This window comes from Aegilops tauschii, chromosome 7 (assembly GCF_002575655.3).
Source record: "Aegilops tauschii subsp. strangulata cultivar AL8/78 chromosome 7, Aet v6.0, whole genome shotgun sequence".
NCBI lineage: Eukaryota > Viridiplantae > Streptophyta > Magnoliopsida > Poales > Poaceae > Aegilops > Aegilops tauschii.
In genome coordinates, this window is record NC_053041.3 from 42,063,286 (window position 1) to 42,081,493 (window position 18,208).

Here is an 18,208-nt window from a genome sequence, read left to right on the forward strand (position 1 = left end):
CAGAACAAAACCAGTGAAGACCGGACAAAACATTGCAAAGAACCGGAAGCAAAAAAACACAGAAAAAAAACGAAGGAAACAACGAAGGAAGCTGTAGCGAACGGATAAAACGCGGACCCTGTACATGGGCCGGCCCACCCGGTGGCTCACCTCAGCGAAAGGTCAACCTTTTGACGCTAACGGGCGTCAATTAGGTTCTGCCCATATAGGCAGTCCCGCTCCCGGCCTCCTAGACCTGCGCACGGCGCGCTGGAGGGCCGGCGCATTTGGGCCGGCCATGTGTGGCGGCGGGGCGCCCCCTATTTTCTTTTTCTGTCTTTGTCTTTTCCTATTTAGATAATTAGGCATTTCGACATAGTTCCAAAAATTCAAAAAAAATATAATTTAGAAAAAGTTCGTCTAGCGAAATTATATCTTTGAATACCTGTAATGATCATGAATCTGAAAAATGTTTGTTATTTAAAATCAAGTGATAATGTATTTGGATATTGATCAACATTTTATGAAGATTTATTTGATTTATTTTGAATATGATGACTCTTTTTCCAGTTAGATGAAAATTATTGCCAAAAATATTTATGAAAAAATTTGAATTTGACGGGCAAAATTGAATTTGATAAAAAGAATCAAAATCGATGAACAAATATCGAATTTGATGAACTATTTTTTGGAAACAATAAAAAAATGGAATTTGTTGAACACATTTTGAATATGATGAAAAAATTTCGAATTTGATTACTTAGTTTTTTTGAAAACGATGCACAAATTTAGAATATGATGGAATTTGTTTTAAATTTTAATGAACTATTTTTAACCCGATGAAGTTTTTTGAATTGAATGAACATTTTATGAATTCGATGAACAATTTTTTTCATGTATTTGAAAGTAAAATTCGCAAGAAAAGGTGAGAAATGAAAGAAGAAAAAAGATAAAGAAAAATGAAAACAGAAAGAAATAAGGAAAATGAATGAGAAGGAGAAAACGAAAGAAAATAAAGGAAAATGGGCCGTCCCATACGATACCCGCGCGGTGAGGGTAGTACGCGCTACGACCGTGAACCCTATGCGCCGTATAGGATTAGATTGACACAAAACGTAAGGGTTTCCTCAAGGGATCAACATGGGCTGGCTCAACAAAGACGGTTTTCTCTTTTTATCCCTACGAGTGCTCACGGATTTCTGTGGTATGACCATAGTTAATTATTTAGGGTTTTCTGGATGTTTTATTATTTCAGTTTTCCTGCAAGTTTTCTTTCTTTCTTAGCATTTTTTGATCATTTTTCTTCGCATCTTTTTCAAAAATTAATGAAAAAGGTTGTAGGATCGTTTCCTTTTCATTTTTGGCTTTTGATTTTTTTGCTTATTCTACATCTCTTTTTTATTTCTTTCTTTCTCAGTCCTTTTTTGATATATTTTTGCGAACATTTTATAAATTTCTAAAAAAATAAAAATTTGTGATTTTTTAAATTCATACTGATGTTTTAAATACATGAGTAGTTTTAAAATCACATTTTTAAAATTAAAAATATAATTATCATTTTTTAAATTCCTAAATGTTTTTCAAATTCATAAAAAGTATAAATCATGTACAGTTTTTTGAAATCTATAAGCATTATTTGGAATGACTATTTTTCAAAATCTTTTAAAAGCTGCAATCTACGAAGGTATTATCTTGGCCCTCAACTTTACTTAACTGGACCGTGTGGTGGAGACCAACTGTGCTGTAACTGAGCAATTGGTCTATGCATCAGACAAGATCATTCAGCTCACATGCACAACTTTGTGGAGACCAGGTTGCTGTTATCTCAAGAAAGGAGGGTTCATATAGTTAAAATCATGGGTAATGTAAAGTTTGCTAGTTATATTCTCGCTTAAATGGGACGCACACAATAGCTTACTGCTTGCTGGTTGCATATGCCCTTGACGAGATTGCAAGCATCGCTTTTGTAATCATGTTGCCCGATGAACGAAATTCACCTTTCCCAGAATGACTTGTTTGTAATGGGGCAACTTATTAAAATACTGCTTTTAATGGGAGTGAACCGCTTGCAAACTTGCCAAAAGTAAAATTAAGAAGAAAATAATCCTTTTAATGGTGAAAAGTTAGATAATAGAAGTATGGAAGGGTCTAGAACAAAAAAGAAGTCTCTTTATTTTGAAATTATAAAAGTATTCGAATAATTAGAATTTGTGTCTATTATTGTTATAACTGAAATATTTTGACCCGAAGACAATCAATTTGGTATCTATGTTAATGTCTAAAATTGCAGAATTTGTCTCACCTACATTTTCGAGCTACCATTATGATGGTAACCGTACGTTCCGTTAACTTTTATATATGCCTCCCTCCTCCTCACATGCCACTACCTAGTGTTTTGCCTTCCCACCCAAACAAGCAATGCAACATACTTCCATACTATACTGTAAGTTTGGTTGTGATGAATTACTCATGGAAATGGAAGGTATAGGGAAAATTTTGGACAACTTCTAGTCAACCTTAAGCTAGGAGGACCAGTTTTGTGGTTTCATCAAGCACGTCTGCCCGGCCACTGGATCCATGAATGTTTTCACCATGGCACCTCGAATAGCTTTGTCTCTCATGAGTGCCTTATTCTATCTGAGGACAATAGTTTTCGCCGTGATGCATATTTCAAAACTGGCTTGATTCCTTAGACGAAGTCAGCAAGATCGTAGAGCTAGTTGGTTAGGACGTCTGGGCTGATTGACTCTTCTCTAGTCGGATTACCTATGAAGCGAAACTGAGCTTGTGGTCATGGCCCGTTTAATTTTGCTAATGCGAAAAAACCAAGAGAGAAGATTGTGTCGGGTTTTTCTTCAGAAAAGAGGTGAAAATGCCTTCAGCCTCTGCATCGAATGATATGCAGAACATTTTGGAATTGTTTTAACAAGCCCCCTCTTACTTCCTCTTTTCACGTGAGATGTAAGACCATATAATAGACCAGAGCCGTTGATCTTATTAATTGATGGTCTGAATAGTTCTTACCTTCTTACTTAACATGTAAAAAGAAAGTGTAAGAAGGAGCATGTTAAAATTTGCCATTAAATATTTCAAAGTTCATCATCCGAGTGCAAAATGATGTATCCACTAAAGTGCACTTCCGAAAATACAAATAAAAATTAAATAACTAACAATGATTTCCTAGAATGCCCACGTCATGGACGGTTAGATGATCCAGTACTAGTAGTAGCGTACAGGACTAGTAAATTGCATAGTAAAATCCGTCCTCACGATATGTGGATGGAAACAGCTCAGAGCATCTACAGCCGGGCACCCTCCCCCCTCCCCCCTTTGCCTGGATAGACGGCTCGGTCAGTAACTGTTCAAAAACCCTGACCCAGATGGACGCCTCATACTGGCCTCAAACGCCAGGGCTGACCGACACCCCCCCAATTCTACCAAAAACTGGGGCGGATATGGCGAGGCGAGGGTGTGCTCGGACGCGTCCGCCACGCCGGACCAGTTAGGTCGACCCAACCTCAAATTGTACCAAATTCCCCTTCAACCTTGCCGATTCGTCAACTCTCCTCTCCACTCCCTCGTCCGCCCGACCCGCCCCTAGCTCTGCCGCTACCCTTGCTCCGCCACCGTACTGAGCCCATAGCACCAGCTCCATCTTGCCCGCACAAACATAGTCTCCGGCCAGGACGCCGCCACGGTACGCCTCGGCTACTCCCGGACTGCACCTTCATGTCTTCAATAGAATATTTGACCTATTTTTTGTGATTGTTTTGTAGGCAAAATTGGGACAAGGCTAATCAATTTTGAAAATTCATGAATTTGAAATTTTAAAAAGTTCACAAAATTTGGAAAAAAGTTTCGATAGTTTGAGAAGAAAATCGTGGCTCGAAAAAAAGTTCAATAGTTTGAGATTTGAAGAAAGTTCACTCATTTGAAAAATAGAAGAAAACACTTAAGCAAGAAAAGAAAATATACAAAGAGAAAAAGTAGAAAACGGATGCTAGGAAAATCAGAAAGAAAAGGCACACTAAAAACCGGCAGAACCTACTAAACCTGTAACAAAAAAACTTGGCTGGGGCGGCTCATTTGCAATGTAGTGTTGTGGAGAGGTGTGCGCCATGTATCAAATTATCCTATAAGTGACGCTTAATGCGTCAAATAGGAATTGGGTTCCCGTATCCCACGTTCGTAACAACTTGGATAACAACACACTCACAAGTCAGTAAATCGCATACGCAATCGGTTGGCCGATGAATGGCTGAAATATATCAATGAAATTCTGTGATTTCTACAGTGGCCGAAATAATTTTGAATCCAAAACTGAAAACCATAACCGTAACTATTTTCCATTCTGGCTCATGCGGGTTAGACTAACGAATGCTCGGAAGTTATCCAGTGTTCGATGAACTCATTGGTCGCCGCTTATATATACACACAAGTTCTTCATTGTGTTATTAGACAATATCTTTGTGCATAGTCCAATCCTATATACTCATCCTGAGCATGTTCGGATCGTGCTCGCGGTGCTCTAAATGATCTCCAAATGCTCCTTCACCCTTGGTAATATCGACTACTAGGCGGGGGTGCGGGCCCACCTGGCAGGGGCAAGGTAGGTATGGACCGGGACTACGGCAGGCCGGTTGAGCCGTGGACCAAGTGTTGGTGTTGCGTGCGTGCGGCGTAGGCGCGCGTGGGTTTTAAGAGGCCTCACGCCGCAAGCATGCATGCATGGATGCATGATGAGAAAGAAAACCCGAACTCTCGCCCGCCCTCTTCTGCCGGGGGAAGGCCGTGAGATCCAACTCCCTGGCGAGATCGGCGCGCCTCATCACGCCCGCGTGACCCGCCTCGTATAAACTCCCTCGCGAGTCGTAGCTTCCTAGGACTCCTCCGCTCCAAAACCCCAAAACCACCTGGCCGTCCCAAGCGCATCACTGCGGGGCGGCGGCGATGGCGAGCGGCATCGGCCACGTGGCTCTGGACGTGGAGGAGGAGCAGATGGCGAGCACGGCGGCGCGGGACGAGGAGGACCTGCTCTGGGCCGCCATCGAGCGGCTCCCCTCCGCCAAGCGGCGCAACCACGCCATCGTCCTCCCGGATCCCGACTGCGACGGCGAAGGGGGCGGGGGCGAGGTGGTGGACGTTCGGAGGCTCGACCGCCCGGGGCTCCAGCGCGTGCTCCGCCGCGCGCTGGCCACCGCCGAGCTCGACAACGCCAACCTCCTCCGCGGCATCAAGGCCCGCTTCGACGCGTAATGCATCCGACTTCATGGTCGTTCCAACTCCTCCATGGAGATCCTTGTGCTGGGTTGTTGATCGCCGTTGCCTGCAGGGTGGGGCTGGAGGTGCCGCGCGTGGAGGTGAGGTTCCGCAACCTGAGGGTCTCGACGGAGGTCAACGTCGGCAGGAGGGCGCTGCCGACTCTCCCCAACTACGTCCGCGACGTCGCCGAGGTACGTGTACTATATATATTTGCAGATCGGTTTGTTCAATTTGTTAGTAGAATCTTGGCCAGTTTAACGAATGGTTGTGAGATGGATGGTAACACCCTAAGAGACTCGGCACTTGCGTGTATAGTAGAAAAAACAAAAGTAAATTAGAGGGGGCAATATTTTGATGTGATCGATACATAATTTGCGTCAAGAGAGGCCGGGCGAAAAGGGGATCCATACGACAAAAGTTCACGTGAATAAATGTTTCCCTGTCACGCGAGCTTTCCTGCCCACCTCACATGATGTGGCCAACTTAAACTGTTTCACGTGTAGGAACCACCGCAAGTCAGAAAGCCTCTGGTTTGCTCGTGCATGCGGCCACTCTTTGTTTCACTTTCACCCGACGACACATACGCACGTGCAATACCATTAGGCTCTTCGTACTTTGCTATTCAGGTTTCAAATGGCTTTGCTAGTTTACGTCCTTGGACTGCCGGCCTTGTCAGATGACAACCTGGGATTACAACGTTCAATTTAATTGTTTAATTTGCTTAGATGTTTGATCTATCGGGTTCTACTTTGGAATTCGTAATTGTTTGATAATCCAAATTGCTAAAGGAGAAGATATGAAAATCAACGATTCCTTTGGAGAAAACCGGCTCGGCCTGCGTGGGCAGCACCGGTGGCGACCCTAACCCTAGAGCTGCCAACCCCCTCTTCCCATCACCCCAAAACTTTATTTTAGTGTAGTCTACGTCCTTCAACTCTTAATAGGCAGCAGCATTCCTTGGTTTAATCTGGTTCTTGACATTTTGTTGTTGTAACCTTTGTCCCTCAACTCTTAATATTGGAGTTTTTTTATGGTACCCTACACTGCTAGAGGAAGGGAGCAGTATATAACTAATCTCACCGTTGATTTCTTGAGGGTAGTTTAGACCCTCCCTATTTTTCGCATTAAACTCTTCGTTTGTATCTGGAATTTGTCATTGCTGTCGAGAGAAAACGTCGCCGCCGAGCAATCTTACCTCCCGCCGACACCCCAAGCAGCCAAGATCCACCTCAATCCCCATGCGTTGTTTCCGTATTGCACGCCTTACCGTGCATCTGTCCTCTGCCACTCTTGCTGCTGCCAGCATTCTAGTTCGCTCCGTCCATCTAGCTTTCGCCATGCTCCTCCTCATGTAGACCTTGCATGCTTGCAAATTGGTGACCTTGCGGCAGGCCTCGAACGTCCACTGCCTTGTTATGTATTAGAAGTTCAGTTATCCATGCTTGGCTGCATGATTGCATCGTAGAATCTGAGTGATGTTAATACTTTCTTCCAGGAGCTAGCTGCGGCTGCTAGGAAATAACCGAGCCATCACTGAAATTACTAACGGACTGAACAATTAAACTTAAAACCTTAATTTGCATTGGACATGGCCAACTCTACTAAGGTGAACATTAATGTATTCTGTATGGCCTTCTTGTCGACAACGGCAAGCTCGTTAGGTTGTCCACCAATGAACCAAGCCAGCGTAAGCCAGTGCCACACATCTGGCTTGGCGAAGAAGAAGTGAACGGTGTAGGTAGGAGACGTCGGGTACCAAGACCTGCGTCATGCTGCCGAGCGCCTAGTCCACTAGCATAGGCTGGCCGACGAAAGTGATGGGAGATGGACTTGCGGAAGAACGATGGCGGCGGCTGTGGAAACCGAATGAGAGGGAGAACGGGTGGATCGCCTCATTCTGTCGGACGAGCTAAATATAAAATTCTTCTCAAATTGCCCTCAAATCACATATCACATTGACCGAGCAGTGCACACGGTAGTACTGCTAACACAACTCCAACATCTCTTTGGGTTGTTGCATCTTCAGAAATGGACGGTCATTATTCATTGCACGGTACCATACAAGAGCTGATCTCCATTACTGAGTAGATTTAGTTCCTTGCTATTCCTCTCATGTGAGCTACTGCCGCCGTCGAATCCTCCAAACCACCGGTCCAATCGGTGTGAGTGAGCACATCTCTCTCTCTCTCTCTCTCTCTCTCTCACCTTACTTGGTTGTATTCTGTAATATTCGGGAGGAAATGTTGCTATCTATATTTCTTTCAAATAGAGTGGCTATGGTATCCTGAATTATCTGGATGGTTGACTACCTTATTTTTGGTTGAAATTTGTTACTCTTCCTATTAAACGATCTAATCTGATATGTTTTCTTTTTTGTCATGTAATCGCAACCAGAGAATTCTTATTGCTTGTCGGCTCCTGTGCCCTAATAAGCATAAGCTCACTATTCTGGATGATGTCAGTGGCATTGTGAGACCTGGGAGGTGAGGGCAACTCTTCTTACTGCATAATTCTCTATATTAGATGCACACATGGTATATATCGAAACTCTAAAATGATGTGTAATGCACATCAATATCAACTTACATGAAAAACAACACGTGTCTTTGCATACTTGAATTCCAGTATGTTGACAGTTTTTCCCCTGCAATGTACGTACACATTATAGCTCTGCATGTAAACATGTTGCTTCTATTTTTAAGGCTGTCTATTTTTTGACACTGCTCCTTTTGTCTTCATCTAAGAATGACGTTATTGTTGGGACCTCCTGCATCTGGGAAGTCAACGCTCTTGTTGGCCCTAGCTGGCAAACTGGATACTAAGCTAAAGGTGAGGTCAAGTGGCCTCTTCCCGTGTGCTCCTGGGCTTGTTTTTTTCTTCATGCAACCATCATAAATTGTTCTTTCTGGTTGAGAGAACAGGTTATTTTTCCTTTATTTTGCTCATTTTTTTTCTCCTGATCCTTGAGCAGAAAAGTGGAGAAATTACCTACAATGGAATTGCTTTGGATGAATTTTGCGTACAAAGAACTTCTGCATATATTAGTCAAACAGATAACCATCTTGGGGAGCTGACAGTAAGGGAAACTTTAGATTTTGCTTCAAAATGCCAAGGTGCAAGCGAAAACTGGGGAGGTTCGGCTTCGCTTTTTTACATTCCATGCCATAGCTTATTTTTGTAGATTATATATATAATTTTTGAAAAATTATGTTAATGCAGTACAGGGTTCAAATTTACAAACCTGTTTCATCTTTTACTTGCTACTAAGTAAATTATGCCAAAATAGAATGGAAGGCCCATTTCTCAGTAAAACCTTACTACTAATCATTTTGTATTACTTGAACTTCAGTGTTTGGATATGAAAGGTGTAATCCGTTTGTTTCCAGGCTGGTGACCTACATGTATCAGTTATTCAGTTGCATTATATTTCCTTTCCTTCTTTAGTACTAGTGTTTCTTACAATTTATTACTTGTGTAGAATGCTTGAAAGAATTGGTCAATCTTGAACAAGAAAGAGGCATGCGTCCTAGTCCTGAGATAGACGCTTTTATGAAGGTTCTTACTTAACTACTTGGCTAAACTTCTGATATGGCATATCTTGTTCCGCAAAGTGATCTATTTTGTGTGGTCAGACAGCATCAGTCGGAGGAGATAAGCATAATCTTGTTACGGACTATGTACTGAGAGTGCTTGGGCTGGATATATGTGCGGATACCCTTGTAGGCAGTGACATGGAAAGAGGTGTCTCTGGTGGTCAGAGGAAGAGAGTGACAACAGGTTCATAGGATTGTTACATTAAATTTTCTCTGATGCCTTCCATCATTTTCGTTTTTCCATGTAGCTTGTGCTCTTGGTATTTATTGTCGTATTGAATAAACTGAAAGGCACACCATGCATTTTCTAGATGTGGGTCTTGTGTTACCAGACAGTTCTTGTGATACTGGTCTGTTCTTGCAGGTGAAATGATTGTTGGACCTAGGAAAACACTTCTCATGGATGAAATATCAACAGGTCTAGACAGCTCAACAACTTTTCAAATAGTGAAGTGCCTGAGGAACTTCGTCCATGAGATGGAGGCAACCGTGCTCATGTCACTTCTTCAGCCTGCACCAGAGACGTTTGAACTATTTGATGACCTAATTCTATTGTCAGAAGGGAAGATCGTCTACCAAGGCCAGATTGACCATGTTGTAGAGTACTTTAAATCATTAGGATTTTCATTGCCACCACGCAAGGGTATTGCTGATTTTCTCCAGGAGGTAAGTATTGATTTAAAGCTGATAATTCCATATGATTTTTAAAGGATGATAAGATTAACTTGGAAGTAATTTCGGTTTCAGGTAACTTCAAAGAAAGATCAAGCTCAGTACTGGTCTGACCTGTCAAAACCATATTCGTTTATTCCTGTGTCAGCAATGGCTGCTGCATTTACAGATTCCCAGTATGGTAGAAATCTTGAGTTCCATCCACATAATTCAGACGGTCATACAAATTCTCCTGAGGCTCTTGCCCGGTCCAAGTTTGCCATATCAAAATATAGCCTCATCAGAGCTTGTTTTGCCAGGGAGCTTATTCTAATAAGCCGTCACCGTTTCCTCTACACTTTTAGGACATGCCAAGTACGTTCATTTAACTACAATACATATTCCTTGCATTATTTCTCATAAATTAACTGGTAGTGGATTTCTGTAACTTCCAAATCATCACTACATTACATGAGCTTTGTAGCAATGTGTGCATAACCTACAAGATGGATAAAAATTATGCAATGTTTAAGATGGATCAAAATTATTTACAAAGTATAATACACTATAGATGAACTTTTTTCAACTGTCGTCAACATTGACAGCTGTAAAAAGAGTTTTCCTCAAAACAATGGCTACCTTTGGTGATGTAACTAGGGTACATGCATAGAATTATCATGCAGATGCGCAATGGTTTTAACATCTGTACATGCGGTGTAACTTGAGATTCTCTTGCTTGTTTGTTCAAATTTTTAGGAAAATGAATTTGTTTTAATTTGAATTGGTGGTATAAATGGTCATTTAGGTCCAGAAGTACACAAACATGAACATTTTTACATTAGAACATTTCAAAGGTTGCACTACGTCACCATCCTTGATAATAATTGTGCAAAAAGTCTGATATGGGCTTAAATGCCTGCAGCTTTCTCTTGATCTATATATTTTCTTCTACGCTATATTTCTGTGCATTACAATTAGAATATGTAAAATGCAAGGCTTTTCCGTTTGTTTCATTCATAGTTTATTAATCAAATATATGACTATGTATAACGATGGCATAATTTCATGCAGGTTGCTTTTGTTGGGCTCATTACAAGCACACTATTTTTACGGACAAGATTACATCCAATTGATGAGCAAAATGGAGAGCTCTATCTCTCATGTCTTTTTTTTGGGCTTGTACATATAATGTTTAATGGTTTTTCAGAACTGTCTATAACTATTTTTCGACTTCCGGTGTTCTATAAGCAAAGAGATAATTGCTTTCATCCTGCATGGGCTTTCTCACTTCCGAATTGGATACTAAGAATTCCGTATTCTATTATTGAAGCCACAGTGTGGTCTTGCGTTGTCTATTACACAGTAGGCTTTGCACCGACTGCTGATAGGTACCTAAATTTTTACCCTTCTCATCTATAATCTTATCTATTACTGCATTTCTATTTGAGCATCATAATTATCAAATCATCTGCAGATTTTTTCGCTTTATGTTGCTATTGTTCTCTATACATCAAATGGCTTTGGGCCTTTTCCGGATGATGGGAGCTATTGCACGAGACATGACCATCGCTAACACTTTTGGATCAGCTGCCATGATGGCTATTTTTCTTTTGGGGGGATTTATTATTCCTAAAGGTTAGTGTCCTCATATTCTTGCGTGTTATCTTTTAATAGTGCTAGAAAATCACTTCTTTCTATCTTTGATAGGTTATTAGTGACTCCTATGTTCTCCCTTATTAATTCGACTGATTATATGTTGTAAAATTTACCTTTTTTAGAGGCCATAAAACCGTGGTGGGAGTGGGCGTACTGGGTTTCCCCATTAATGTATGGGCAACGTGCAATTTCAGTTAATGAATTCTCAGATTCTAGGTGGTCAAAGGTCTGTTTACTAGCATGCATTTTTGTTGTAAATCCCCCCCCCCCCCCCCCCCCCCCCCCCCACGCGCGGGTTTTAGCTTTCCTTATTGGTTGATATACCAACTTTCCCTTACTCATATTTTTATACCAGGTTTCAGGTTATATGAACAATACAATTGGAACCAATGTACTTCTTGCACACGATCTGGGGACACAGAATTACTGGTACTGGATTGGGGTTGGTGTTTTATTGGCTTACGCCCTCTTGTTCAATGTTTTGTTTACTCTTGCATTGGCATACCTTAACCGTAAGTACTGAAATGAAGTAATTCATAAAATTACATTTTGTGGCAGCTATTTTATTTTTCTAACTTAAGAATAAAACTTATAGCCCTTCAAAAGGCACAGGCACTAATCCCGGCTAATTCCGAGGAATCCAAAGATTTGAAAATTGATGGTGCTACCTCAGATAGAAACACAACTACAGGTAATTTCATGATTTATTAACATGACTTGATTTTTCTTGTTCAAGGTACGACTGTTATTCCTAGTGATAGTTCTGGAGTCAATTTAGATTCTTTTTTGTTTATGTTCTTTCTTCAGAGTATGTGTTCTATTTTCATTTTGTCTCACTGAACAATATAATCACTCACAAATGATATCGTATCTGATTTGGTTAACTATCAGTATTCTAGCCTTGTGCGACTTGAGAAGATTTACACTAGTACATTATTATTATTATTATTATTATTATTATTATTATTATTATTATTATTATTATTATTATTATTATTTTTTCAACTTCAAAACTTATATAGTAACAACTAAAATCTATCTATGGAACGAATTTGCAGAAAAATGTGACAGGACCAATGTGCTTGAAGTGAGCACTCAAGGCACCGGAAGGAACGGGACGTTACCATTTCAACCCCTAACCATGACGTTCCACAATGTTAACTATTTTGTTGACATGCCGAAGGTTACATTCAAAATCTCTATATTGTGAATAGATTTACTGTTGTGCCTCAGCTAACCCAGCATTTCATACATAGGAAATGCAAGCAAGAGGAATAACTGAAAAAAGACTGCAGTTGTTGTTTGAAGTAAGCGGGGTATTTAGGCCACGTGTCCTGACTGCACTTGTTGGCTCAAGTGGTGCTGGAAAGACAACACTTATGGATGTTTTAGCAGGCAGAAAAACTAGTGGATGTATAGAAGGTGATATCAAGATTTCTGGCCATCCAAAAGAACAACACACCTTTGCTAGGATAGCGGGATATGTTGAACAAAATGACATACATTCACCACAAGTAACAGTTGAAGAGTCCTTGTGGTTTTCATCAGCCTTACGGCTTCCAACTGACATAAGTAGAGAAACAAAAAAGGTGTGTTTTTTGTTTTGACACAATCTTAATGCTCTAGAATGTTAGTTCTTTTTGTTGATACATACTTATAATTACCCTGCAGGCATTTGTTGAAGAAGTCATGTCATTGGTAGAGCTTGATGAATTGCGACATGCATTAGTAGGGAAGCAAGGTTCTAGTGGACTTTCAACGGAGCAAAGGAAGCGTCTTACAATAGCTGTGGAACTAGTTGCAAATCCTTCCATTATTTTTATGGATGAACCTACATCTGGTTTGGATGCACGAGCAGCTGCCATTGTGATGCGCACTGTTCGAAATGCTGTTGATACCGGACGAACTGTCGTCTGCACGATACACCAGCCAAGCATCGATATTTTTGAATCATTTGATGAGGTTGGCACACTTTTCATTTTTTACCAACCATTGCTTATTGTTTCTCTGTGTGCTGATGGTTCTCATCCTTTTCTTGCAGTTACTTCTTTTGAAACGAGGAGGTCGAGTAATATATGGAGGTTCACTTGGGGTTAACTCAGTTGATATGATTCATTATTTTCAGGTAACCACAGAAATTGTATTGTTTCTTTATTAACCGCAGGATCGAAGATTAAGTCTTGGTAGGGGGGGGGGGGGTACATAATTTAATTGGCAAGTTTTAACCTTTCTATTTCTAGTCACCTAGAACAACCTAAACAAGCAAGTGAAATTCAGAGTGCAGAAGCAAAAACTTGTAAGAAACTAGGCAGTGAGAGAAAGGAATAGCAAACATGAGTATGTTTTCTTAAGGTTTCGATTGTTGGCCGCAATCCTACTCATTGGTGAAGATTTAGATACGAAGTCCAAAAGCCACAAAGACAAGACTTCGGCTATCTTGGCCACAAAGGCCTAGACCACCATCCCGCAAAAAAAAAGGCCTAGACCACCAAGCTCTTCTCCACAAAGGATCTTAATTTCCCACCATTGCAACCACTAAGGAGGCCTCACTTCGGGTTATTCTTCATGTAGAAGGCGATCACCAGGTCATGTACACACTCTTGATTCCTTCACTCGTTTAAGGCTCTCAAGTGACTCATAACCATCTAGGAGATGCACATGCGCACCCTTCCAAGAGTAATAAGCAAAGTGGTATGTGGTCTTCACAACTAGTTCTAACTCGCAAACTTAGCTCTTCCATACAGAGTGGTCTGTGCTCTATTTATTTAAAAGTTGGAAACCTAACCATTGAAATAGTAGAAATGAACTAGCCTGAAAGTACTGGATGGGAAATCCCATAGGTACGGGACATATTCACTATTTTGAATCGGCCAGGTGGGAAGCAGATTCCCCGTAAGTTTAAGTACCCAGAGGTACCAGACTATCCAGTAGCACTATTTGATATCCAAATTCTTAAGAGGAACCGTATGCAAGAAGCTCGGAGGTACCAGACAATGGTATTGCTAATCTCTCTGGCGAAGGAATAACTTGTTCGGAAGTGCGCGAGAAAATAAAACTCGGAGGTACCAAGACTATAATAAGTATTGGAGTGGAGTTCTTGCAGCAACGACAAAGTTCCAGCTCGGAAGTGTCGGATATAGTTGAACTCGGCGGTACTGGAGCTAACAGAGATTGTATGAAATGGATCAAAAGCTCGAATCAAAGGCTCAGAGGTGCCGTGGTAAATAACTCAGCAGTAATGGGATAGACTAAGGAAAATTGGTTCGCTCATCTGGATCAGTCTATTTGGTAGTACAGGAAAGAAAAAGTTTGGAGGTACCAGGAAAAGAAAAAAAATGGAGGAATGGGGTGATATAGTGGAAACTTTGGGATATGGATTAGCCTCTTTGAGTGAATTTCATCTCTAGATAATTTGCACATGCCTATCTTGTTCATCGTTTTTTATAACAATTGTTTTCTTGATCAGTAATAATTTAAGTAGAAGCATGCAATATTTGTTTATGAAAAAAATTGACCACGTGCCTGATTAGTGTCCATGTACACAGGAGAAAATTCTTTTATTCTTAAGAACTGGTATCTTGTCCTACTAAAAAAATCTAGTTTCTATCTATGTTTGGTATGCAAGCTTGATGTCTTAATTTGTAATTTCGGTTTTCAACTTGTAATATTTCATATATTTATCTGGGCAACACAGGGAATTCCTGGAGTCCCTCCCATACGCGAAGGCTATAACCCAGCAACATGGATGCTTGAAGTGAGCACACAAGCGTGTGAAGAAAGGCTTGGTTTAGATTTTGCAACACTGTACAAGAACTCAGATCAGTTCAGGTGATTCCTGCTATATTTAATAATAAGTTCCACCAACTGCAATTCTTGTGTTCCACAAGATGGATTTACAGATCTATCTGTTACACTGTAGGAGTGTGGAAGATTTAATAGAAGAACTAAGTGTTCCGGGTTCAGGCACAAAACCTTTAAAGTTCACAACCGAGTTTTCACACGGTTGTCTTACTCAATTTGGGGTATGCCTACTTAAGCAAGGCCTTATTTACTGGAGAAGCCCTGAGTACAATGTCGTGAGATTGTTTTACACAGCAATTGCTTCTCTTATATTTGGTTCAATATTTTGGAACGTTGGTATGAAGAGGTAAATATTCAGCAAATAGTTTTCTACTATGTTTTCTTATCCGTGTTTCCTTCAGATAAATGTGATCCACATGAATACTTATATATATTACATGTCATTAGTTTGCGTCTCCAACAATTCTGTGTTTTCCCTTTTAAACTGCTCATAATAAAATTAGTAACAGGAATAATTTGAAAATTAGTAATTCTTCATCTGATAGAAAAATAGTTAAATATTTTTCCCTTTGAAACAACAGTATATTATAAAATTAGTAACATGGGATGTAGAGGAGAAGTGGAGTTAAGGTGGGGTGGAGCTCTTTCAATCACCCCCTATATTGTTCAGGTGAACATGTTATCATTAGATTTTCCATGACAAACATTTTTTTGTAATATAATTTATTTTATTTTTTATGAAAAGAGTAACATCAAAGGTTCTTGTTGGAACACTATGTGTCCAATACGTGATCTGGTCCAGCATTTCGAATATCTGATACAAGTTTGAAAGTGTGTATTTAGTTAGTCTCACTAACATAAAATAATTTTGCAGAGAAACAACAGGGGATTTGTATCTTGTCATGGGAGCTTTATATTCTGCATGCCTATTTCTTGGAATAAATAATGCCTCGTCAGTACAGCCTATAATTTCCGTTGAGAGAGCAGTCTACTACAGAGAACGGGCTGCTAAGATGTACTCATCATTCCCATATGCAGCAGCTCAGGTTTGCTAACATTTAGCTAGTATCCATTTTGGTTGCTGGAAAATCCCGTGTCTAACAATTGCATGAAATCTTCAGGGCCTTATAGAGATACCTTATATTGCGACTCAGACACTAATATTCGGTCTCATCACTTACTTCATGATCAACTACGAGAGGAACCTAGGCAAGTTCTTCGTCACCCTGGGAAAACCATTCTCCATTGAAGTGCAGGGCAACATGCATGCTTGTTGGATTATATATGTTCTAGTGTAGCTTTCCCCATTTGTATCCTGATAAAAGAAACCTGTCTTGTAACTGCAGGGAAATTGCTCCTTTACCTCCTTTACATGTTCCTTACTTTTACCTACTTCACATTCTATGGGATGGTGGCGGTAGGTTTGACGCCAACACAATCAGTGGCAGCAGTGGTAGCCTCAGCATTTTACTCCTCGTGGAATCTTTTCTCTGGGTTCCTAATTCCCCAATCTGTAAGTTCCTAAAAGCATCATAACATTTTTCTTCAGTTCATTGAGGCAGTTTGTAACCATCTCTAGCTAGTTGAAAAATGCTCCTCATTTTCCACAAAATGACGAAATGGCGAGAAAATCTTCATGTTAGACAAATTGTTTCAGTTAGCATAAGACTGATGCAGAAGATGCATTAGCTTTTGAACTATGAGATATTTCTCTTCTGATGATTATTTTCTCCCCCTCCAGAGAATCCCAGGTTGGTGGATCTGGTTCTACTACATCTGCCCAGTGGCCTGGACCCTGAATGGCATCATTACATCGCAATTGGGAGATGTCGACACGAGGATCGTGGGTCCTGGTTTTGACGGGACAGTCCAAGAGTTCATCCAGCAAAACCTGGGATGTGAACAGGGGATGACGGGTGTCACTATTGCAGTACTCATTGCCTTCTGCGTCTTGTTCTTCTCAGTTTACGCGTTTTCGATCAAGATGCTTAATTTCCAAAGAAGATAGCTGCCCTCTGTATACGAGACATTATAATTTCAAGGCTGGTGTCGACACCATAGTCTGTTTCTTGGTGGTTTGCAAATACTAGGTGGATGAAGCACCAATGTAGTTGGTACTACGTGCTGTCTCAAGAAAGGGAAGGAGACAAACAGTTGGTAAAGGTTACTACAAGTGTACAGCGAGATGCAATTTATAAAATGCACGGAATTTACGTACATGCATGCTGTGTGTTTTGGAAGGATGGTAACGTTTGATTTTTCTCATCATATTATGAAAAATTTCATGGTTATGGTACCATGGACCATGGTACGACAACTTCTGTTTTCTTTTTTCCTAAAAAAAAACTTATGTACTCTTTTTTTTTTGTATACGCACGAGTGTGTGTATCATATTGTATAGATAGGGGTGGTAGAGAGCCCAATTCCACAGTTGGTACAAGAAAACGATGTACAAGAACCAACACCACGGCCTAGGCTAATACATCCACTCCACATCCAAAATGGACTACTCACGCCTGCCCACCTAAGCAGCTCCGCCGAGATGCTCTCCCAATCGCCCTTGAGCCGCCCTGCCTGATTCCATGTGTTTCCTTCCTCTACAATTCTCCTGATGGCTACCTCGAGCGAGGGCGAGGCTCCGTCGAAGAGTATGGAGTTCTTATGTTTCCACAATTCCCACAAGCAAGCGAGACAAGTACTTTCATTTTCTTTGGCTTGTCCGCTCACCAGCCTGCCATACTGTCTTGCATCGTCGATGTCCAGGTTGTCCTACCAATCACCGTGCATATTGTTCGCCAGATCGTCCTTGCAAAAACACACGTGAGCAAGATGTGCTCATCGGTTTTTCATCCCAAGCCACAGAAAGAACCGGCATCGCAACGGGCCTTTTGATTTTTATGTGAATTCCACTGTTGGAGCTACCTCTCTCCCAGCAAACCTGGCGGCTATGCCAAACGGACGGAGAATCTGCCATCCCGTTCCCAGGACCAGGATAACATTCATGAGTTCCATCATGGAGCTGGAAGCCATTCACCCGCTGCCATAGGGACAAGTATTGTTGTAGAGCCTCGAAGTTTAGGCTCGGCCTCACATCCATGGCCCACGATCCGGTGGACAAAGCATCCTTAAGCATTCCGGCCTCCCTTAAGCGCCGACGAACGCTTGCATAAATTAGGCGGGCGGTATCCGCTATTCTCGTGCCATCCAACCATCGGTCCTCCGAGAAGGATATTAGTGCTCCATCTCCCGCCATGGCCCTCATGGAT

At 41.1% G+C, this 18,208-nt stretch overlaps 1 protein-coding gene across 1 annotated transcript; it reads left to right on the plus strand.

Moving 5' to 3' along the window:
* The first annotated feature begins 4,734 nt into the window (after positions 1-4,734).
* Positions 4,735-17,206, plus strand: LOC109756153 (ABC transporter G family member 51). Its single transcript, XM_020315027.4, has 24 exons — positions 4,735-5,231; positions 5,312-5,432; positions 7,636-7,724; positions 7,986-8,070; positions 8,213-8,375; positions 8,720-8,796; positions 8,874-9,018; positions 9,199-9,500; positions 9,582-9,860; positions 10,557-10,873; positions 10,960-11,120; positions 11,264-11,367; positions 11,497-11,653; positions 11,737-11,832; positions 12,200-12,324; positions 12,398-12,730; positions 12,813-13,103; positions 13,183-13,266; positions 14,836-14,969; positions 15,061-15,288; positions 15,817-15,988; positions 16,064-16,151; positions 16,289-16,455; positions 16,684-17,206. Exons 1-24 carry the CDS (start codon positions 4,930-4,932, stop codon positions 16,948-16,950), a joined length of 4,287 nt encoding a protein of 1,428 aa, XP_020170616.1. The 5' UTR covers positions 4,735-4,929; the 3' UTR covers positions 16,951-17,206.
* Positions 17,207-18,208: the final 1,002 nt, after the last annotated feature.

What these genes read in the sequence shown, in the direction of transcription:
- LOC109756153 (XM_020315027.4), top strand. Translation starts at nt 4,930, where the DNA reads ATGGCGAGCGGCATCGGCCACGTGGCTCTGGACGTGGAGGAGGAGCAG. An exon ending in TTTGCACCGACTGCTGATAG is followed by an intron (nt 10,874 to 10,959) that starts GTACCTAAATTT and finishes AATCATCTGCAG; the next exon opens with ATTTTTTCGCTTTATGTTGC. An exon ending in TGGAACGTTGGTATGAAGAG is followed by an intron (nt 15,289 to 15,816) that starts GTAAATATTCAG and finishes ATAATTTTGCAG; the next exon opens with AGAAACAACAGGGGATTTGT.